Source organism: Parasteatoda tepidariorum, chromosome 4 (assembly GCF_982258835.1).
Source record: "Parasteatoda tepidariorum strain Cologne lab strain chromosome 4, Ptep-v5.0, whole genome shotgun sequence".
Lineage (NCBI taxonomy): Eukaryota > Metazoa > Arthropoda > Arachnida > Araneae > Theridiidae > Parasteatoda > Parasteatoda tepidariorum.
The window spans coordinates 4,400,649-4,420,083 of record NC_141758.1 but is presented as its reverse complement, the minus strand read 5'-3'; the positions used below and the strand labels follow the sequence as shown (position 1 = coordinate 4,420,083).

General features: G+C 31.3%; 1 protein-coding gene across 1 annotated transcript in view; it reads left to right on the top strand.

Annotated features, from left to right (window-relative positions):
* Positions 1-11,258: 11,258 nt before the first annotated feature.
* Positions 11,259-19,435, top strand: part of LOC122271692 (putative inorganic phosphate cotransporter) — a 33,579-nt gene continuing 25,402 nt past the window's right edge. Inside the window, exons 1-2 of the mRNA XM_087160543.1 lie at positions 11,259-11,585; positions 18,466-18,686. Coding sequence (XP_087016669.1) covers positions 11,555-11,585; positions 18,466-18,686 — 252 coding nt within the window. The 5' untranslated portion in view covers positions 11,259-11,554. The remainder of the gene's footprint in view (positions 11,586-18,465; positions 18,687-19,435) is intronic.

Below are 19,435 nucleotides of genomic sequence, written 5' to 3'. Positions count from 1 at the left end.
AATAAATATTATCGAGTGGTAGTTTATTAATTGTGATTCTTTGTTTAATAAATTCAATTTATTAGATTGTTATCTACCACTATTTATAAATAATTCGAAGGTTTATATATTCACCACTTTATAATGGTAAGTCATGTTAAACCTGTTAAAAAGTAAGCAAAACTAGTCAAATATTTGCAAATTTTAGGTTGTGGTTATTTACCGTTTTTAAAATTATTTTGGCGTGTCCGGAGCAGTTGGCATCTCTGAAATACATACCCTCCAACTTATGAGGATTTTGAAAATAATTCTTTCTAGTGGTAGCGAACCAAAGTAGAAATTTTAAAGCAAATGGATCTCTCATAAATCTTTTATCAGAACTTAAGAATCTAGCCATATGGCCTGCACTTTTATAAGTAATAGTGGACAAGTTACGTTAAAATTATTTTTTTTAAAATATTAAGACATTAATTTTGAATCATTAATTCAGAAAAGAAGATTACTGAAACTACGGAAATTCCGTAGCAGTTGGAGGGTATGGTGCCAAATATCATGAAAAAAAGATGATTTAGAAATGAATATATTACATATATTTTTTAATTTAAGGTGGTAGATACTTAATCACATAAATATACATATGTCCAGTGCGTATACAGAGATGCCAACTGCTCCGGACACGCCAAAATAATTAAAAAAACGGTAATTAACTACAAAGTAAATTTTGCAAATATTATATTTGACTATTTTTGCTTGCTTTTGAAAAGATATAGCATGATATAGTACTATTAAGTGGTGAATTATATAAGCCTACGAATTATTTAGAAATAGTGGTGGATAAAGATCTACTGAATTGAATTTATTAAACCAAGAATCACAATTGATAAACTACCACTTTAAAATAATTATTTGCTGTCCGGAGCAAGTTGGCATCTCTGCGTATACCATGAGACAGAGTTGAGCAAAATTGTAATCGATTACAGTAATCAGTTACTTGTAATCATGCTTTCAAGATAACATAATTTTGATTACAACTGTGATCATGGTAACAACAAACAGTTACAGTAATCAATTACTTCTAATAGTGATTGCAACTTAGATTACAGCTGTAATCGGGATTACAATAGTCGATTACAGTAATCAATTACTTGTAATCATGATAACAGCTGTAATAACTCTTGTAACAGCTGTTGATAATAGCTGTAATCAAAATTTTGTTTACAATGGTAATAATGATTCCAAGTAATTGCGATTACAAGTAAACACAACAAAAACGATTACGGTAATTATGATTACAAATAATCGAAATATATGATTACATGTATTCATGGTTTCATGTAATCATGATTACAAGTAATTGTGATTACTAGTAATCAAACTGTACAATTACAAGTTATTATGATTGTATACTATATGCAAATACCTTATGTAAGTTTGTATGGAGTTAAATATTTTTATGTACATAAAATGTACTCACGCATATACGTACAATTTGTGATTCCTATATATACATATACGGAGTACGCACAAATGTTGTTTGTACGTACAATATACATAATTATATTGTAATATACTTAATGCAGTACGTATATGCTAAGTATATATAATTATGCATTTATGATACATGCGAGCATGTATGTTAGTTTGTAAGCAAATGCAATGTTTTGTATGTTCGTATACATAGATAATTTATAAATGAACGTATATGAAAGTATTGTTTAAACGTTTGCATGCATTTATGTACTTAAGTACATACATTGCATAAATTTACGATAATAGCACGTATATACAATGTACGCATGTATATACATTGTACGTATATACGTACAATATGCAGGAATGTTGTTTAAAGGTGCAATATATGTGCATAGTTGCGTAAATAAAATGATACATGTATGCATGAAAATTATGTACATAGATATATGGTATGTATACGCAACGTATGTACTTGTATAGCTAAATACTTCGTTAATATCTACGAATACAAGGAAAAATGTAAATAATTGCAAGCAATGTATAAATACATGCTTACATTAAAATATATGTAATTGCAATATACAAAAACATTGTTCAAACATTAAAAAATTTATATAAGTTAAGTTATTAAAGTTTGTTTTAAAATTTTTTCGAAAACATGTGAAACTCGGTCTCGTATTTTTTGGAAAGCAAACGATAATCTTATGTTAATTTTCTAAATATTATTTCCACATATAAAGTTAACAGTTTTTTTTTTGCCATTTAAAAATTTCTATGAACTATGCATGTTATAAAAGAAATTAATTTGTAGTGTCAAACATTTTATGAAAATACCAGAAAATTATTTTTTATTCAAACAATTTCAAAATGATATTGAACGATTAAAGCTGAAAACTAAATTTAAATATCGTTTGATTTTATCATTTAGCTTGCTTGAGTCGCTATCAGAGTAACTAACTGTGTTCGAATCCCAGAGATGGTTGGTCGACACGAGTTCTGCACCCTGCTCGCACCAACCACAGAGCTGACGTAGAATATTCTCAGATTAGGTGGATCCTGGGTTAGAGTCCCTTTGCCGTGAGTCTAACCTTGGGAGGTTTTCAACGCTTTTCTCTCCATGCAACTCTGATTAGTTTCATTTAAAAAAAATGCTCCGCGAAGGCAAATTTTTCTCAATACTTGATCCAGGATTTCTCTTGTCTTCTGGATCGGGTTCAAAATTACAAGGCAACGGAGTTGAACATTGGGAGTTGTAAACCCGAAATTGGGTCGTCAGTTCAACAACGGTTATAAAATAAAATAAAATCATTTCGTTCAGCCTCTTTATGCAGATATTTGGTATATGACAACACCTCATTCTGTTGTTATGATAGTATCGTTCAATTTAAAAGCAATAGCCGCCAGCTGTGTTACCACAATCAAGATCGTGGTCTTGACTTGATTTTGCTTTACCAATCTGATGAGTTTTTCTCTCAGGGAGACTCAAGATCTGGCTCAGTCCTGTTGGGTTTCTTCCCAACAAGCGGGTCCTCTGAAGCCTCTATTTCCTTCATGTCGCTCATCGACATCTTATCTGTTAAAATTTATAGCTTGTAATAATCTAAGTAAAATGCCGCTTAAAACAACCAGAAATAGCACCCAAGGTTCTTATTTCGTGTGGCTGCTTTGGTCCACCGTCCCCTTTCTCTGCGTTTATATGGAGAGGTAAACCTTCCACGGTTAGCTCGACGGTACGGGTATTTTAACTCATGATCCGTGAGCAAGTAAGAATATTTTACATCACCACTGTGGTCGGCGCGAGCCGGGAGTAGGCCACCGCTGGAATCTGAACCTGATAAACTTCATTGGAAGGTGAACTGTCATGGGATGTTAAATTCTTTTTTAAGACTTCAAGATTTATTACGTCGGAACGCTAATGTTGCTACCACTAAAAAACTATTTTTTAAAGTCGGTAAAAGCTGGCAGCTACATAGATGCAAACTGCTATCTTTATATTTGTCACGTATGTTTCTTAGTCTAATTTCAGGATGAATGGGAAAAGGGCCGTAAGGCCTCAGACGCCCAGTTCCAATACATCGGACGAACACAAGATGCAAACTGCTACGGATTCTACAAAATATTTTTAGAAATGGTCAATTAAAAATCGCAGATTTTCGGTAACTTCCCAAAAGGTTTAACACGTTACAACTTTAATAGAGTGGCGTTTTAGATGATGATGATTTGTTTATACGCAGTGGTGGGTAAAAATGCTATGAATTGAGTTTACTAAACTAAGAAATATGCTTTCATATTCAAAGGCTACCACTAAAAAATATTTATCCGCAGTCCGGAGCAAGTTGGCAACTTTGCAACAAGGGAAGAGGCAGACGTTTATTTTTTGCTAAAAGAATAGTGTTCGCTATAACTTGGTGAAAGTTTTAAATAAAATAGATTTACTATTCAAATGGTTTGCATACCTGCCAACTTTCACTCTTGCCGAGAGTGAATTTTCAGAGTGGTTGTGAAACAATAAACGAAAAACAATCTGACTCAAAAATATATTTATATTTTGATCCCGTTGAAATTCGCTTGTATTAGGATTATTATGCTTCTATATATTTATTGTAATTATTTATATGTAGTGGTGGTCAAACTCATTTATAATTATCATTATAATTCGAAAAGTTAATTGGAATAATACGAGCAGTGCTACCACTTTAAATATGAAAATAAAATCTTCGGGAAAATCCGGAAGAGTTGGCAGGTATGGGTTTGTAATTATTTCAGATTAGGCGTTTCCTGGATTGGAAATTGTCTGAAAGTATGGATCTCCGCATAATTTGATTTAACTATTCGTGTTTGATGTAAATCAAGCAACCAAACTTCATGAGCTTCAAATATAAATGTCTTTTTTATTTTCATTGTACCTACCACCATAGAAACAGGTTAGCAAATACTTCAATAAAAATCTGTGCGAGCTTTTGGATTTTTGTTATCAATAAGTATAAAATTAAATATATTACATATATTTTTTAATTTAAGGTGGTAGATATTTAAAGTGTGGGTCAGGGCCCTTTAACGTCTTAAAGGATACAATGAAATACCATATTTTCGGCACACTGTAATTATCTTTGAATTTATCCTGAAGCTATGAAATTTTTTTTATCATTTACTAGGACTGTTATCAATATAATTAAATAGCTAAATTCAAATGCAATTTATGCATATTTTGTCGAATTAATTTACATACTATAACGATTTAAAATACTTAAATTAATAATACTTTAATCGATAATATATTAAAATAACAAATTAAATTAATTTAAAATACTTTGATTAATAACAAACTAATTAGCATGGATAGAACTTACCCATACTGATGTTCATTATTAACCCCTTGGAGACGGGTGATTCAGAAAAGCATTCGTACAAAATCAGAATCAGGAAGTAATTAAATAAATAACGGTAACTTAAATGCAGTCGTTGCTAATTTGAAAGACTTACTTTGCTTTTACTTTAATTATTGTTAGTTTAGTCATATATATAATCGATGTTACATAACTAAATAGTTTTATTTTGAACAAAGTAATGGTGAATTAAATAAATCAAACAATTATAGCTCCGCCCACAAAGAATTACTTTGATTACCAATTTCATCTTTTTACCCTGGTTGATACGGTTTTATGCTGGCACGTATTTGTGACAGTCGGCGTGAAAGGGTTAATTATCACAAATTCAATGTACTATATGAAATCCAACTTTGTAGAAACTAACTAGTGGTGACACTTTTAAAGCGTAGAGACGTCAAATGTGAAGGATTCCACAAACACTAAATATTTAAAAAATAACTAAAAATAAAAATTTAAATTGGCAGATTTCGGGTAAATTTTGCCTACTTTTTAAGAGGCTCAACGCTTCTTCACTGTAGAACAGGGGTGGCGAACCTTTATATACCAACGTGCCATTTCTTCTAAAAAATTTTTTAATGAGGTCATAGACGTGCCGTCAAATAATTTCGACTTCGTGATTATTGGGAAAATAATAATACTAAATACTATCAACTCAAAACTCTTTATTTGCATTGAAAGAAAAAACATTTTGCAATGTCTCAGTTATACTCTTAATTCAACTTAAAGTAACATCAGAGTGACTTCTATTGTTGCAGATTAGATGACAAATCACTTATATTAGGTTGTAATAGAGCCCTTGAATCAGAGTATAGGAGCCTTAGGTTATAAGATGTTAGTTTAAGCAGGACTGTTAATTTTTTTTGCTCGTTATTTTTTGTTCGCTTGTTTTTTATGGTTATTAATTGTTTTTCAGCATTAATTGTTAATTTTTTCATTAATAATTGGTTATTATTTTGTTTGTTTTTTTGTGAATTTTAATTTAATTGTTACATGTGCTTCATAGTGTAATAACATTTGTGTAATAACAATTCATAGTGCAATAACAATTGTAATCGGTGCCGTGCCCAAAATATTGTGTCGCGTGCCATAAATGGCACGCGTGCCACTGGTTCGCCATCCCTGCTGTAGAACATTAGAACTTAACTCAAATCTCAGTGCACTGCCGCGATGCGGTACTTATTGATTCGTCGGATTTTTAAGAAATTGGGGGGAAATGTGAGAAGAGGGATTAGAATTGGGGGTAGAAGGGATGCCAAGCCAATTCTCACCAATACAAACGAAATGGAAATATTTTACTTAATATGTATGTCACAAAGCATCCATACGGGGTTGCCAACTTTGTACGCTTTTTGTAAAAATTAATTCTAATGGTAGCTGGGTTTATGTTCTAATATATTATTTTTTGTTCGCTTAAACTTATTTACCACACTTCTGCATGCAAATGATTTAAAAATTCATTTGCAAAAGCCACTTTGTCCCAGCTCTTTTGTGGTGACGATTTTAAAATGTTGGCGAAATTACCGAAAAAATTTGAAAGCTTTGATTTTAAGGAAATATTTAATAACCATTTCGTAAATACAGTCCTCACCGCTTAAATGATGCCAATGAACAAAGTACTACTTGAGGAGTTAGAATATATCAGAGATGCTACCATCTTTGGATTTGGGCGGAGTAGAGAAGAATTTAACATTCTTGCTGGAAACTATAAACCTTTTTATCTAGGTTGTTAGGAGTGGCTATATGCCTGGCATAAATGTTTCTTACACCTCTCACAGCGTCATATTTGGCGCGCGTGTAGGTATTGAATGAAAGATTCACCGGCCTTCGCGATCGAATTGGTGAGTAAACATAATAGTCCAAGAGCTTGGTTGCAAGAGCACCATCTCCTAGACTTTTTTTAAAGCAACATATATTTATAACATGAATTTAGATGATTTTCAAATATTTAATATTATTATTTTAAAATGAAGAGTGGTAGTTTTAATTTTTGTAAACTCAATTTTGAAAGTAAAATTGTTGAAATAATGAACAGGAGTTAGAATTTTAATTATACGTTAAAATAAAGTATTGAATCATCAGAAGTTTAATTAGTTGTAAGCAATTTTATGTTTAGCAACACACATTTTTTAAAATGTTATATTTTATGCTATGTTTATTGAAATTCCATGAAAATATTTAACATAGCAGGTAAAGTGCCAAAAATTAATATCTTAATAACTTTCCATCTAATATTCGGATTTTCGTGTACCAAGAGCGTATCTCTTATATATCTATCTCTACGAACACGCGTCAATTTGACGCATGAACGAATACGTATAACACTACTTACAGAGATGCCAACTTGCTCCGGACAGCAAATATATATTTTAAAGTGGTAGTTTATCAATTGTGATTCTTAGTTTAATTCCTTGGGGACGGGTGATTCAGAATAGCATTCGTACAAAAGCAGAATCAAGTTGAATTAAATAAAAAACGGAAACTTAAATGTAGTCGTTTCTAATTTGACAGACTTACTTTGCTTTTATTTTAATTATTGTTAGTTTAATCTTAGATATAATCAATGTAATGGTGAATTAAATAAATCAAACAATTATAACTCCGCCCACAAATAAACTGCTAAAGAAATACTTTGATTACCAGTTTTATCTTTTTACCCTGATTGATACGGTTTTATGCTGGCACGTATTTGTGACAGTCGGTGCGAAAGGGTTAATAAATTAAATTTAGAAGATTTTTATCCACCACTATTTCTAAATACTTCGTAGACTCGGACATCAATTGACATTCTTCGTTTGTTTTTTAACCCAAAAGATGTAGATATGGAGCCCCACCATCATGCCTGCTACACCTCACATGATTCCTTTCTTCATTTTTACCTCATTTCAGGTTCTATTCCGAGCCTACATCACATCTTTCCTATGTATGTTCCCGTCATGGGATATTTCAAGATGAATGGGAAAAGGGCCATTTAGGCCTCAGATGCCCAGTTCTACAACAACGAACGAGCGTTTGTTTGTTCTATTATGCTTATCGGCAACAGTTGTTTATCGCTTGTTTCATTTGAGATAACGATATCGGATAACGGATCGAAGTATTGTCGGTACATTCCTATTTATTATTGATGCGATGTTTGCATGTTTACTCAAAATTTTGCCTAAATTACGAGAGCGTCAAATTGACGCATATCGGTAGAGATAGGTATACAACAAAGAGAACTTCAATATTTCAACGCTTTTGAAGAAAATAGACTTCAATATATATTTACCTCGATCAATGGATAAAAGTCATTCCAAGAGATAAAGTAAAAATGCAAACGGGTTTTGTAATTTTCCTTATAAAATTTGAAAGGCCTCAAAATGACACGTCCCGTAAGCCTAGTGTTAATGGTTCGAAACATTGACATGGAATGTACTTATTAATTTTTACACAGAATGCATTTTTATTCACGAAGAAAGAATCAAGACTGTTCTTCACCCCCTAAAAATTTTTTTTCCAACGGTTTCGGATTCTTGTCTATCAAAACGAAAGTTACAGCTCCCAAAAGTCTGCCTAAATTTTTAAAGTAGAAGTAAAAGTGTTGCTATAATTTTTTTCCCAATGACCACCTGGGGAATGACCTTTGGTCAATATAGGCATCAGAAGAGCAGATTTGTTGGCCACTCTTTCAGGGGAGCCCTATTAGGTGGGCCAACGCTGCTCCCACAGTAAGGACAGATAGAACAGAGAATGAAGGAACATGCCTTGCCCTGGATTTGAACCCAGAGCCTTTCTGGTGCAAGACCAGTTCCCTGACGAATACACAGGCCTGTAAATTGTAGTCCTTGTTTTTAAAAATAGACCATAAACATTTTCCTTGATCGAGAAACTTGTTGCGTATACAGAAGTCTGATACATGCTTGTTGAATATTATAAACATTGTAGTGGTTGCGAAGTTAGGAAAATTGCAAATTGAATACTTTTGGGATTCCCTGTTTTCCCTGGAAGAGTAGTATTCACATAGATGCCAACACCTAAACGTATTTGCAGCTCACTATGTTTCTTTTTTTAAAAAAACTTAAATAATTATAAATAAAATTTTAAATCCTAAAATTTATTATCACTTATTAAAAGCTTATCGTTTAAATGGGAAATGTTGGCATATTTAATTTGGTAACGAGGGAAATACAGCTATCAAAAATTGCGATTCCACACACAATGAATAAGACTCATTTAGGCAATTCATAATAATTAACAATTATTTAGCAATTGAAAAAAAATTTTTGAATTATTTTCAGAAATTATGGAAAGTAAAATTCTATACTATTTCAAGTTATGTTTTTCTATATGACAAAATCCGAAACTTGAAATTTAGATGGGACACCAGTGTACCTTTTAGATACACTTTTTCTGGAGCTCTTATTACAAGTAAAAATACATTTTGGTATTTTTTAAATATAAAAACTGCTTAATATTTTTTTTTTAAAAATCTGTTAGATTAATGGAATTATATTTGTATTAAAATATAAAATTAAAAAAAAGTAGTTCGAATATTTTTTTTTCATTCTTCTTCAAAAATCTATTAATGATCGATTTTGTAAATTAAATTAATTTCAATGATCAATAACTGTTCCTCTTAGGTCTAAGTAACAGCAAATAGTGAAAATTTGGAAAGTAACTGTTTGGACGTTCGAAAGATAATATTTTTAACTCAGACAAAGACACACAGAAAAAACGTAACCATAAATTATTAAAATGCTAAATATAATATTTTTCACATGTTTTGACCTTAATTGATACAAAACAGTGAAAAAAAAACATAAAAAATATGTTTTACAAAAACTCTGGGTCAAAGGGTTAATATGTACGAATGAATGTTGCGAAAATGCCATTACTCAAAAACTGTCCACACAGTTTCGTTCGAATTTTGGAACTTTTTCAATTTAGAAATAAATAAGAAACGCTGCCACCACAAACTTCTTCATAGTCGTTAAAAAAAAACACGAAACTCAATCAGAAACTTTATGTGTATTGTCATAGCCGGGAGACGCAACAACGCTTAACAATAATTAATAACTGAAATCTTGTTATAAAGCGACATTATTTATTTTGTTTTTAGAGGCATCTTGGCAGTCATCAGAATCAAGAAAACGAAATAATTAACGAAATAATTGTTTAGTGTAACGTTCTTTAAATGATTGAATAATTACAAAATTCAAAAGTTGAAGTTTGCTGGAAAAAATTGCTCTCCCAAAATATGCTATTTAAGTTTTGTTTCCACTTTATTTTCAAAATGTACAGTGCGCAGGAAAATAAACGGACCATCCTGAACAACTTTAGATCGAATGGTCGGAATTCTACGTTCTAGAACTCAATCATAATGGTTTGAGACGGTGACTTCAAATATACTAATTAATTAATGCAGACGATGTTTTAAGTAATCAGACCCAAAACGTCCTTTTTCTGAGAAAACATTTGTTTCGACTGATTCAGATGTCTGACTCCTAAGCATAAGGGGTATCAGCAATCTGGGACATATGACCCCTATAGTTTGGTCTGGACAGAAGACCATAATTTGAATCACTTAACCGGTTAACTGCCCAGCGTCATATATATAGGACAGTTCCTTTTTTCGAAGACATTCATTGCGATGGGAAACTTTTTCATTTGATTGTGTGAATTTAAAGATTCTCAGATACCATAATTTATGAAAGATCTCTGACTAGATCTAGAATTAAAAGGAGCAAGTACTTTTTGATCTATCAAAGACTTTTAGAATGCCTTAACAGTGGAAAAACCAATTAATTTCGATAATATATTATACCACCTTTTCCATAAAACCAGTTCTTGCATCAATTCAATATATAAAGTCGGGACAAAACGGGTAAATGTTAATTTAACGTTTTGCTTATACCGCCATATTTCGAAAACTTTTTAAGCGAATTGAAAATTTTTTGCACACTATTATAAATTTTAATTTTCCAAAAATAATCCAATAGAAAAAATAACTTATAGTAATACGCATTTATTATTTTTTATTCGTTTTGTAATAATAGTTCAAAAAAGTTTTAATGATCATATATGCAAATTTTACATCATTTTAGAGAATGCAAGTTAATATAGCGAACGGCAAAATTTGAATTAAATCTGACGAATTGTTCCTCAGAATTTGATTTTCAAACATACAAAATTTTTTGATTGTGAATGTGTGAAGATATGTTCATTAGATATAAAGTTTTTTGTAGAAGGGCTTTTATTTATTTTATTTTTATTGCGCACTGTACACTAAAGAGGATAAAAGTGCTATAAAATGTTTATGCATCGGGATTTAAAATTAAAAGTAAATCATTCATGTCGAGTTATTACTAAGAAGCGAATTAAAATAACAATAAAACCAAGGTTTCATCATAAAACAACATTTCCTCCACAACAAATACTCTGTTCTAATCACGGTGAACAGGTCACTAGACCTTCAAGAATATTCACTAGACAATTTTTATTTATGTTTAAATGGTCATGAAAACGATAAGTGATTGGAAATATTTAGATATCTCTTTTTATCGCAAAACGGACTGCGCATTGTATTACTACATTGAAAAAATATTATTTCCGCATGAATTTAATTCGAAAATATTCAAACTGTTTTAATAGCTTCTAGAAAAACAAATATTTAAAGTATTTATAACAGTTTAGTTTTTGAACGGATTGTTCTTCTAGTGGAGTTTTAAATTTCGAATATGAAGTTCAAATGTCAGTTAATTAATCAAAGTAAGTTAAGTTTTATTTTAAGCTATTTCAATAAGTTATTAAAATGTATCAAGTTTGGTCTTTAAAATGTGTTTACAAGAAAAATTTAAGTAAGTACAACTTCTAAAAGTAATGGAAACTAATTCCATATCTTCTTTATTACATAATTGATTGCGATCAGTACCGCTGATATTTAGATACAGGAAAATATGTGCATGACCTGGAAAAAATAAATGAGTGGTAAAAAAGAATTTTCGAGACTACTAATAAATGTTTAAATTTTTCTTTCATTTTTGATTTACGAAATTATTCAGGAGTTATTTTTCTGCACCCACTTATATTTCCTTTAATGAAATATTTATTGAAAGATTAAAACATCTAGATATATATATCATTTTCGTTACATTCTAAAAATGTTGCAGACAGCAGAAAACCTGTAAATATGAAATTTCAATGTCAGATAATTAATCAAGTAAGTGAAATGTTATTTTGAGTTGCTTTAAATAAGTAACTAAAACATATCAAGTTTCATTTATATCAGTTTTAAATGTATTTACAAGTAAAAATTCGTAGAAATAAATAAGTTTAAAAAAAAGCTAAAACTTTTATAAATGTTTCACATGTAACCACAGATTTGCATTAAACAAGTTAAGTCAAATTTATCCAAAACTTTGTGTTAAACAAGTTTAATCAAATCATATTTGTTGTTTAAATTGAAAAGTTGAATATACATGATTGATTTGCTTATCAATAACGATATAAAAAGTATTCACAAGCTATATATGATGCCTAATGAAATGTTTGCGTTTGAATAACGTTAACATCATGTTTCGTCGTATTATAAGATTTAATTGTGAAGTTTTGTGTAAAAAAATTGCACTTTCCAGTATAATTTAAGTCATAAAGAAGGAAGGAAAAAAGGAAATACTATTAATCTGACAAAAAACATAGTAAACTTCTTAACACTTTAATATCTAAATGGTTATATATCTGTGATGTTAAAGGTTTCTTTGCAATAAAATTCGATTGTACAGTTAGCAGAAAAAAAAATACGGATCAGTTTTTTAACTTTGGAATGGGTGGATTTTTATTGTGAAAAGTGCTTGACTCATGGCGGTATACACTTATTTTGACCAAAAAACGCTCTTTTTTCTGGAAAAACCATTCCTTTTAATCATCGGATTAGGATTTATCACCCTCAAAATAGAAGGTAGATAAAAGGTTTGAATAGCTGACATTTTTAGTTTTACCGCTGTAATGGTTCAAAAATTAGTTACTCTAACATTATATTAATTTGCAACACGTTTCTCTTCATATCTTTTAAATTATTGGCTAAACTAATAATATTTAATATTGGTTAAACTAACAATAATTCATTCACAAGAAATTATAAGCCATCGGTTCAGAGACAAATATGTAAGAGAATGAATAATTCCAATGAATTAAATAATTTTTACAAATAAATTTGTTAACGATGAAAAAAAAGTTTCAATTTTCAGGAATAAAGATTTTTATTCCGAAATTTTCAGAATTTATTCACTTTAAATCTAGATTTTTATTAAATTTTATAAAAAAAAAAAAAAAAAACTGCTGAAAAACTTTTTAAATAATTGATTTTAGAATGGAATTGAGTTGATTCCCCATTTTGAGATAACGTCACCGAATTGCAGAACTACACTGGTTATCATAAATTAAGGAAAATTCACAAAAATCGCGATAACTCAAGAAATTACACATGGAATTTTATGAAACTTACCCACAATATACAACACATAGTAAGGTATTAAACAACATAAAAAGAAATTATCAGACATTAATAGTAGTATAGAAATTAGCACATGTATAAAATAAACAAATTGGAAGTATCGGTTTGCAATAGAAAAAGTACCTTTAATATGGAATATGATTGCCTCTAGAAGCAATACAGCACAAACAGCGATGTGTGATGCTTTCAATTATGCGGTCTATCAGTTCAATAGGAAGTGAGAGCCATTGCTCTTGTAAAGCAGTTGCAAGCGTGGCAAGGGTCTGAGGGGGCGGATTGATGGCAGATACACGCCTCCCTAGAGCATCCCAAACGTGCTCGATAGGATTCAAGTCCGGGGATCGAGCTGGCCACTCCATGCGAGTAATTGTTTCCTGTTGAAGATAATCATCAACAATGCGAGCTCTGTGTGGTCTTGCATTATCGTCCTGTAACAGGAAGCAATCACCAATTGCCCCGGCATATGGGCGCACATAAGCATCAAGGATGTTGTCTCGATAAACCTGAGCATTCACGGTTCCCCTTGGAAAGACATGGAGGTATGTGCGCCCTCCTAAGGATATGCCTCCCCAAACACAGACACTGCCTCTTCCGTATGCATCTCTTTCACGGATGTTTGATGGATGATAACGGGTCCCAGGTTCTCTCCATATCAAATAACGTCTACTGTCACTTTCTAGACTAAACCTGGACTCATCCGTAAAGAGAACAGGCCTCCATTGATCTGACGTCCAGTGGACATGTTGTCGGGCCCACTGCAAACGGTCTCTCCTATGGCGTGATGTGAGCGGCACGCAAATGGCTGGTCGTCTCGCATACAGACCACCTTCGTGGAGCCTTCTGCGCACAGTTGACGTTGACACCAACCTTCCGGTGGCTGCAGCAAGAGAGGATCTAAGATGTGTCGGAGTAGCGGTTCTATTCCTGCGTGCACTTAATGTCAAATATCGGTCATCGGCACTGGTCGTAACAGTTGGCCGTCCTTGACTGAACCTCCTAGATGCCGAATCTGTGGTTTGAAATTGCCTCCAAAGTCTATGAACCACAGATGGACTCACATTTAGCCATCTGGCCACTTCTGATTGACTCTGCCCTGCCTCTAGTCTCCCGATGGCTCTCCATCGTAGTTCTTCAGGCAAATGATGCCTAGAGGTCATTATTACGAATTGGCTATCTCAGATTTTCAATGTCGCAATCACAGTAAAATTTGTGTGCTTTCTCTCAAACTTGGACTTTTATGCTCCAGGCAGATGACGTAAGCCGAGTGCAGCGCCACTAATTTGCATATTGCAATTTTACTCAGCTACTCTTAGTGGACAACATATGCAAATTTTGCACGGTTTGGCTTACTTTTGAAAGAGTTATCGCTATTTTTGTGATTTTTCCTTAATTTATGATAACCAGTGTATATGTCATTTTATAGCTGTCGTTAAACAGACGAACAAATTTTGCGTTTACGACTTGTGTTCAGCACCGTAGCCTTATAATTTTGAACTCAATCCCATACCTGCCAACTTTTAATCCCTTCCATTATGATTTTTCCCAGTGGTATTAAAATGGAATAAAAATTTCAATTTTGAGCAAAAAAATACGTTGTATTTGAAAAAGCTTAAGCTGCCTTCCATGGTGGTAACACATATTAATATATATGCTTAATTTTCTTCAGAATAGTGGTGATAAAAATCATTTAAAAATTTAGTTTATAAAAGAAAAAAAAATAGTATATATTTACTACCACTTTAAATATAAAAATTAAATTTTACGCCAAATGCGTAAAAGTTGGCAGGTATGCAATCCAGAAGATAATGTGACTCTTGAATTGGGAGAAATTTATTGTTTACGGGGAGGACTTTTTTGATAGAACTACATGGAGAGAAAAACCTCCCCTGGTTAACCTAACAGCAAGGGGACACTAAACCATGGTCCGTCTACCACTCAATAATTTTTAAGCTCTTATATTTTAGAATTTTGTAGATAGAAATATGTAGATAGAATTTTGTAGATAAAAATGAAAATTTACTTTTTTTAAACATACTTTCCGGTGTTGTGTGGCCTGTTTGGCTACACTATTAATGCTACTAAATATTAGAAATGCAAAATTGATTGCTTTTGATCATTTAACAGCCGCTACTCCTTTGACAACAACAATGTCGCTTCCAATCGAATGCATTGTCTAAGGTCGCACATACTTAGGTCCTGCCTGACCAAAATTTTCAATCAAAAATCGATGTAAACCCGTATTGTCCCGAATCTATGAATTGAAATGATACAAAAAGTGGTTTTATGAAAAAAGTGGTATAATATATTATCGAAATTAATTGGTTTTTCTACTGTTAAGGCATTCTAAAAGTTTTTGATATATCAAAAAGTACTTGTTCCTTAGAATTCTAGATCTAATCAGAAATAACTAAATCATTGTGGTATCTGAGAATCCTTTAATTCACCCAGATAAATGAAAATGCTGAAAAAAGTTTCCCACCACAATGAATGTCTTTGAAAAAAGGAACTGTCCTAAATATATGACGCTGAGCGTTAACCGGTTAATGAAAAGGGATAAATAGTGTATTTTATTTTTAGAATTTACTTACTCTTTTTTATTTTTAGAATTTACTTATTTACAACAATCGATAATGGTAATCTAGGAGAAGATATATTAAAACGTTTTTTCTTCAATTGTGCTGATACTTCCAAATTTTACGGGATTCCGTTTTATAAATGAAGATTTTATTTTATAACCGTCGTTGAACCCAATGATGATTTTATGACTCCTAATGTTCAACTCTGTAGCCTTGTTTTTTGAACCCAATTTGCATTTTGTCACTTTAACCCACATGTTTACTGACCTTAAGCCCGTTACTGTTGATAGTCATATGCACGGGCAGCAAATTTCAAGGACTGATTTATAACATATTCTGGAAACTTATTAACTTATCTATCAGATTATTTTAAACTTTCGTTATTAGATAAGTGAAGGAATAAGATCTTTTTAAATCTTGTTATGATGATGATGATTTATTCGGCCAATATCACTAAATTTTTTTTGTGATTATAATTTACTTATTTTAAAATAATGAAAACATTTTTCTCCATTACAATTCAAACTAATTTAAATCAACTATAATTAAATTAATTTTATTTAAACTTCGAAATTCCGAAATTTTAAAATATGATTTTTTTAAAAAAGAAATCTCATTACTCACTAAATTAAGCGACTGATACCGCTCAAACTTCGTATTTTGATTAAAAATTACATATTTCAAAAAAACGTCACCAATTGTCTAGCTTATAATTCAAATCTTTTCAATCATTTTTAATTTAAGTAATAAAAATAATTGACGATTATAAAAGAAAATTTTGCACCTTAATTTATCTTGTATAAACAAGTTTCAAAACTGTGAGCAAGATGTTTTTGATTCGCTTAATCATTAATTTAACAACAATCATACGCAAAAAAATAAAATACTTCCAGAATGATTTATTTTGCGTCTGATTTCTTAGAATAAAATATCGGCACATATTAACTATTCAGCGTTAAACTCTTATAACAATCAGAATTTTTGATTGAGATTAAAAACTATTAAAACTTTGTTATTAATGTATGTTAGGTTAATATGTAAAATGAAAAAGAAAGGAAATAAAAGAGAACGCTGCTGCGAAACGTTTTTTATTTTTAATACGCAGATTGTTACATGAAAAATTTTAACAAACTCCGTTAAAAAATTAGCATTTTTTATGTTTCTACAGAGTCTTATTATATATTCTATAAGTTATAAAACTTATCAGACGTTTAGAATACAAAGAAAAAATCATCCTAAAATCCATGATTTGGTGGTTAAAGTACTAAAAAATTTCGCATTTAATTAAGTAAAATGCAACAAACCATGTTTATATAGGAGTTTTTTTTTACTCTGAAATGTAATGACATAATCACAGGCTTAATTATTGTTGCCAATAGTCTGCAAAAATTAGGTATTTCATTTTATTTTATAGTCGTCGTTCAACAGCCGACCCAATTTGGGGCTTACGATGATTAACTATGTCGCCTTGTAATTTTGAGCCTAATCAAGAAGAAAAGGAAACTCCTGGATCAAGTATTGGGAGAAATTTTGCTTTGTAGAGGACTTTTTGATGGAACTAACCATAACCTCCTACATTAGAAAGCCTCCACACTGGTTTTTATAAGTAGTCTGTGCAAATTATTTAATAACAATGAAATTTTTTCTTCTTCTTTTGTTTTGTTTTGTTTTATGTAAGCCAACTATTACGCAAACCATAGATTACGTAAACGAACTATATTCTGAAATAAATAATCCCAAGAAACTAAAGCGATAAGGTATTACTTGATTGAAAACTTCATTTTCTTCAAAATTATACAAATTGGAGATAGCAGTCAGTTTCTGGGTATTATTTAACAGTCGACATGTTTTTAGCACTCAAAAATTTTCAGGACTTGCCGGAGGTGAATGCGAACAAACAAAAGTGATTTGAAACATAAAACGCCAAGTTGAATGAAAAATGGAAAAATAAAGGTGAGAAACCAAACTAGAAAAGCCACAGTAGCCGAGATAGAAAATAACGAATAACAGAACAAAAAAAAAAAAGAACAAAAAAAAAAAAAAAAAAAAAAAACCCGCAGTGACTGAGAGGGGTAAAGCAGGGTTAAAACACAATTTCATAAGCTATGGAGAGATGGTTAGGAACTAATGTTGTTTAATAATGGAATTAGCATACATATGAATAAACCAAGATTCCGGTGTATCAAAATGAGCTGATGTGCCGGGGGATAAATAATTTTGTCATTGTCGCTTCAAAAATGTACAAATTGGAAGTACCAGTCAACATGTTTCATTTTTTTTTTTCTGTTTTTCATCGTATTTCTTTCTCGGCTACTATGTTTTCTTTCTAGTTTTGTTTCTCACCTTTATTTTTCCATTTTGCGTTGGCAACTTTACGTTATATATTTCAAACCACTTTTGCGTCTTCTCATTCACGTCTGGAGAGTCTTGAAAGTGGGGGCCTATTTTTGAGCGCTTGAAATATGTCGACTGTAATTTCCAATTTGTACGGTTTTGAAGCGAATGAAGTTTTTAATCAAGTTAAAGCAATAATCTTATAAGTTTATTTTTCTTGTTTCAGAATGGGAAAGGTTTTATTTTCCAAAAAGGTACATAGTTGCAATACTAGGATTTTTAGGAATATTTAATATTTTTACTATGAGAGTGAGCATGAGCATGAGTATAGTAGCCATGGTTAATCATACATATGAATCAACTATGAATAGTTCCTACAGCGAAACTGAAGAATGTCAGAATCTAGAGCACAGAAATACAGCGTTGAGTGAGGATAATTTATATAAAGTAAGATTCTTTTATTAGTTTGACATTATATTGAGGTTATCTATTAACAGGATGTCAATATATTATGATGCATTTATGTAAATAATTTATTTATCCTTGTTATCAAATCCTTTAACATTTAATTTTAAAACCCAATAATTAAACAGAAATTTATAAATTTTATTACACTTCGAACACTTTCTGGTGTGCAGTGTTGTCCTGTTTATTTTAAAAATGCGATGATTATTTTAACTCAAATGCGAAAGTTTTAAATTTTGCTTCCATTTTAAATTTTCAAAAAAAAAAAAAAATTCATAATTGCCTAAGAAGTTGACAAGTCGATAGCTCAGTAAAATATATTATACGCACATGAAAGAATGGGTTGGCGTGTGGCGTAACTACTACTTTCAAACATCAATTGGATAATAAATAAAACATGCTAACTCTATTTAATTTTGGGGTAGCCTTTGACAAAATAAAAAAATAATTGACATGGTCGAAAGATCCTTTTCCCACATTGGTGATCAGCGGACGTGATTTAACTTGCCTAAAAGTAACGTTCACTTCGATGAGTGGCTCACATTGAATATTTTACTAGCTTTTTTTGACTGGGTCACATCGTCCTCCTTGCTTCTCAGTCTCACTTACACGCAAAGGGATCCTGTACAAACGTGACTGCTAACAGCAACACAAGAGAGACCACACACAGCAGTGAACTTAATATAGCTCACAAGACAGACACTCAAAACGTGGTGAACTTAACACAGATC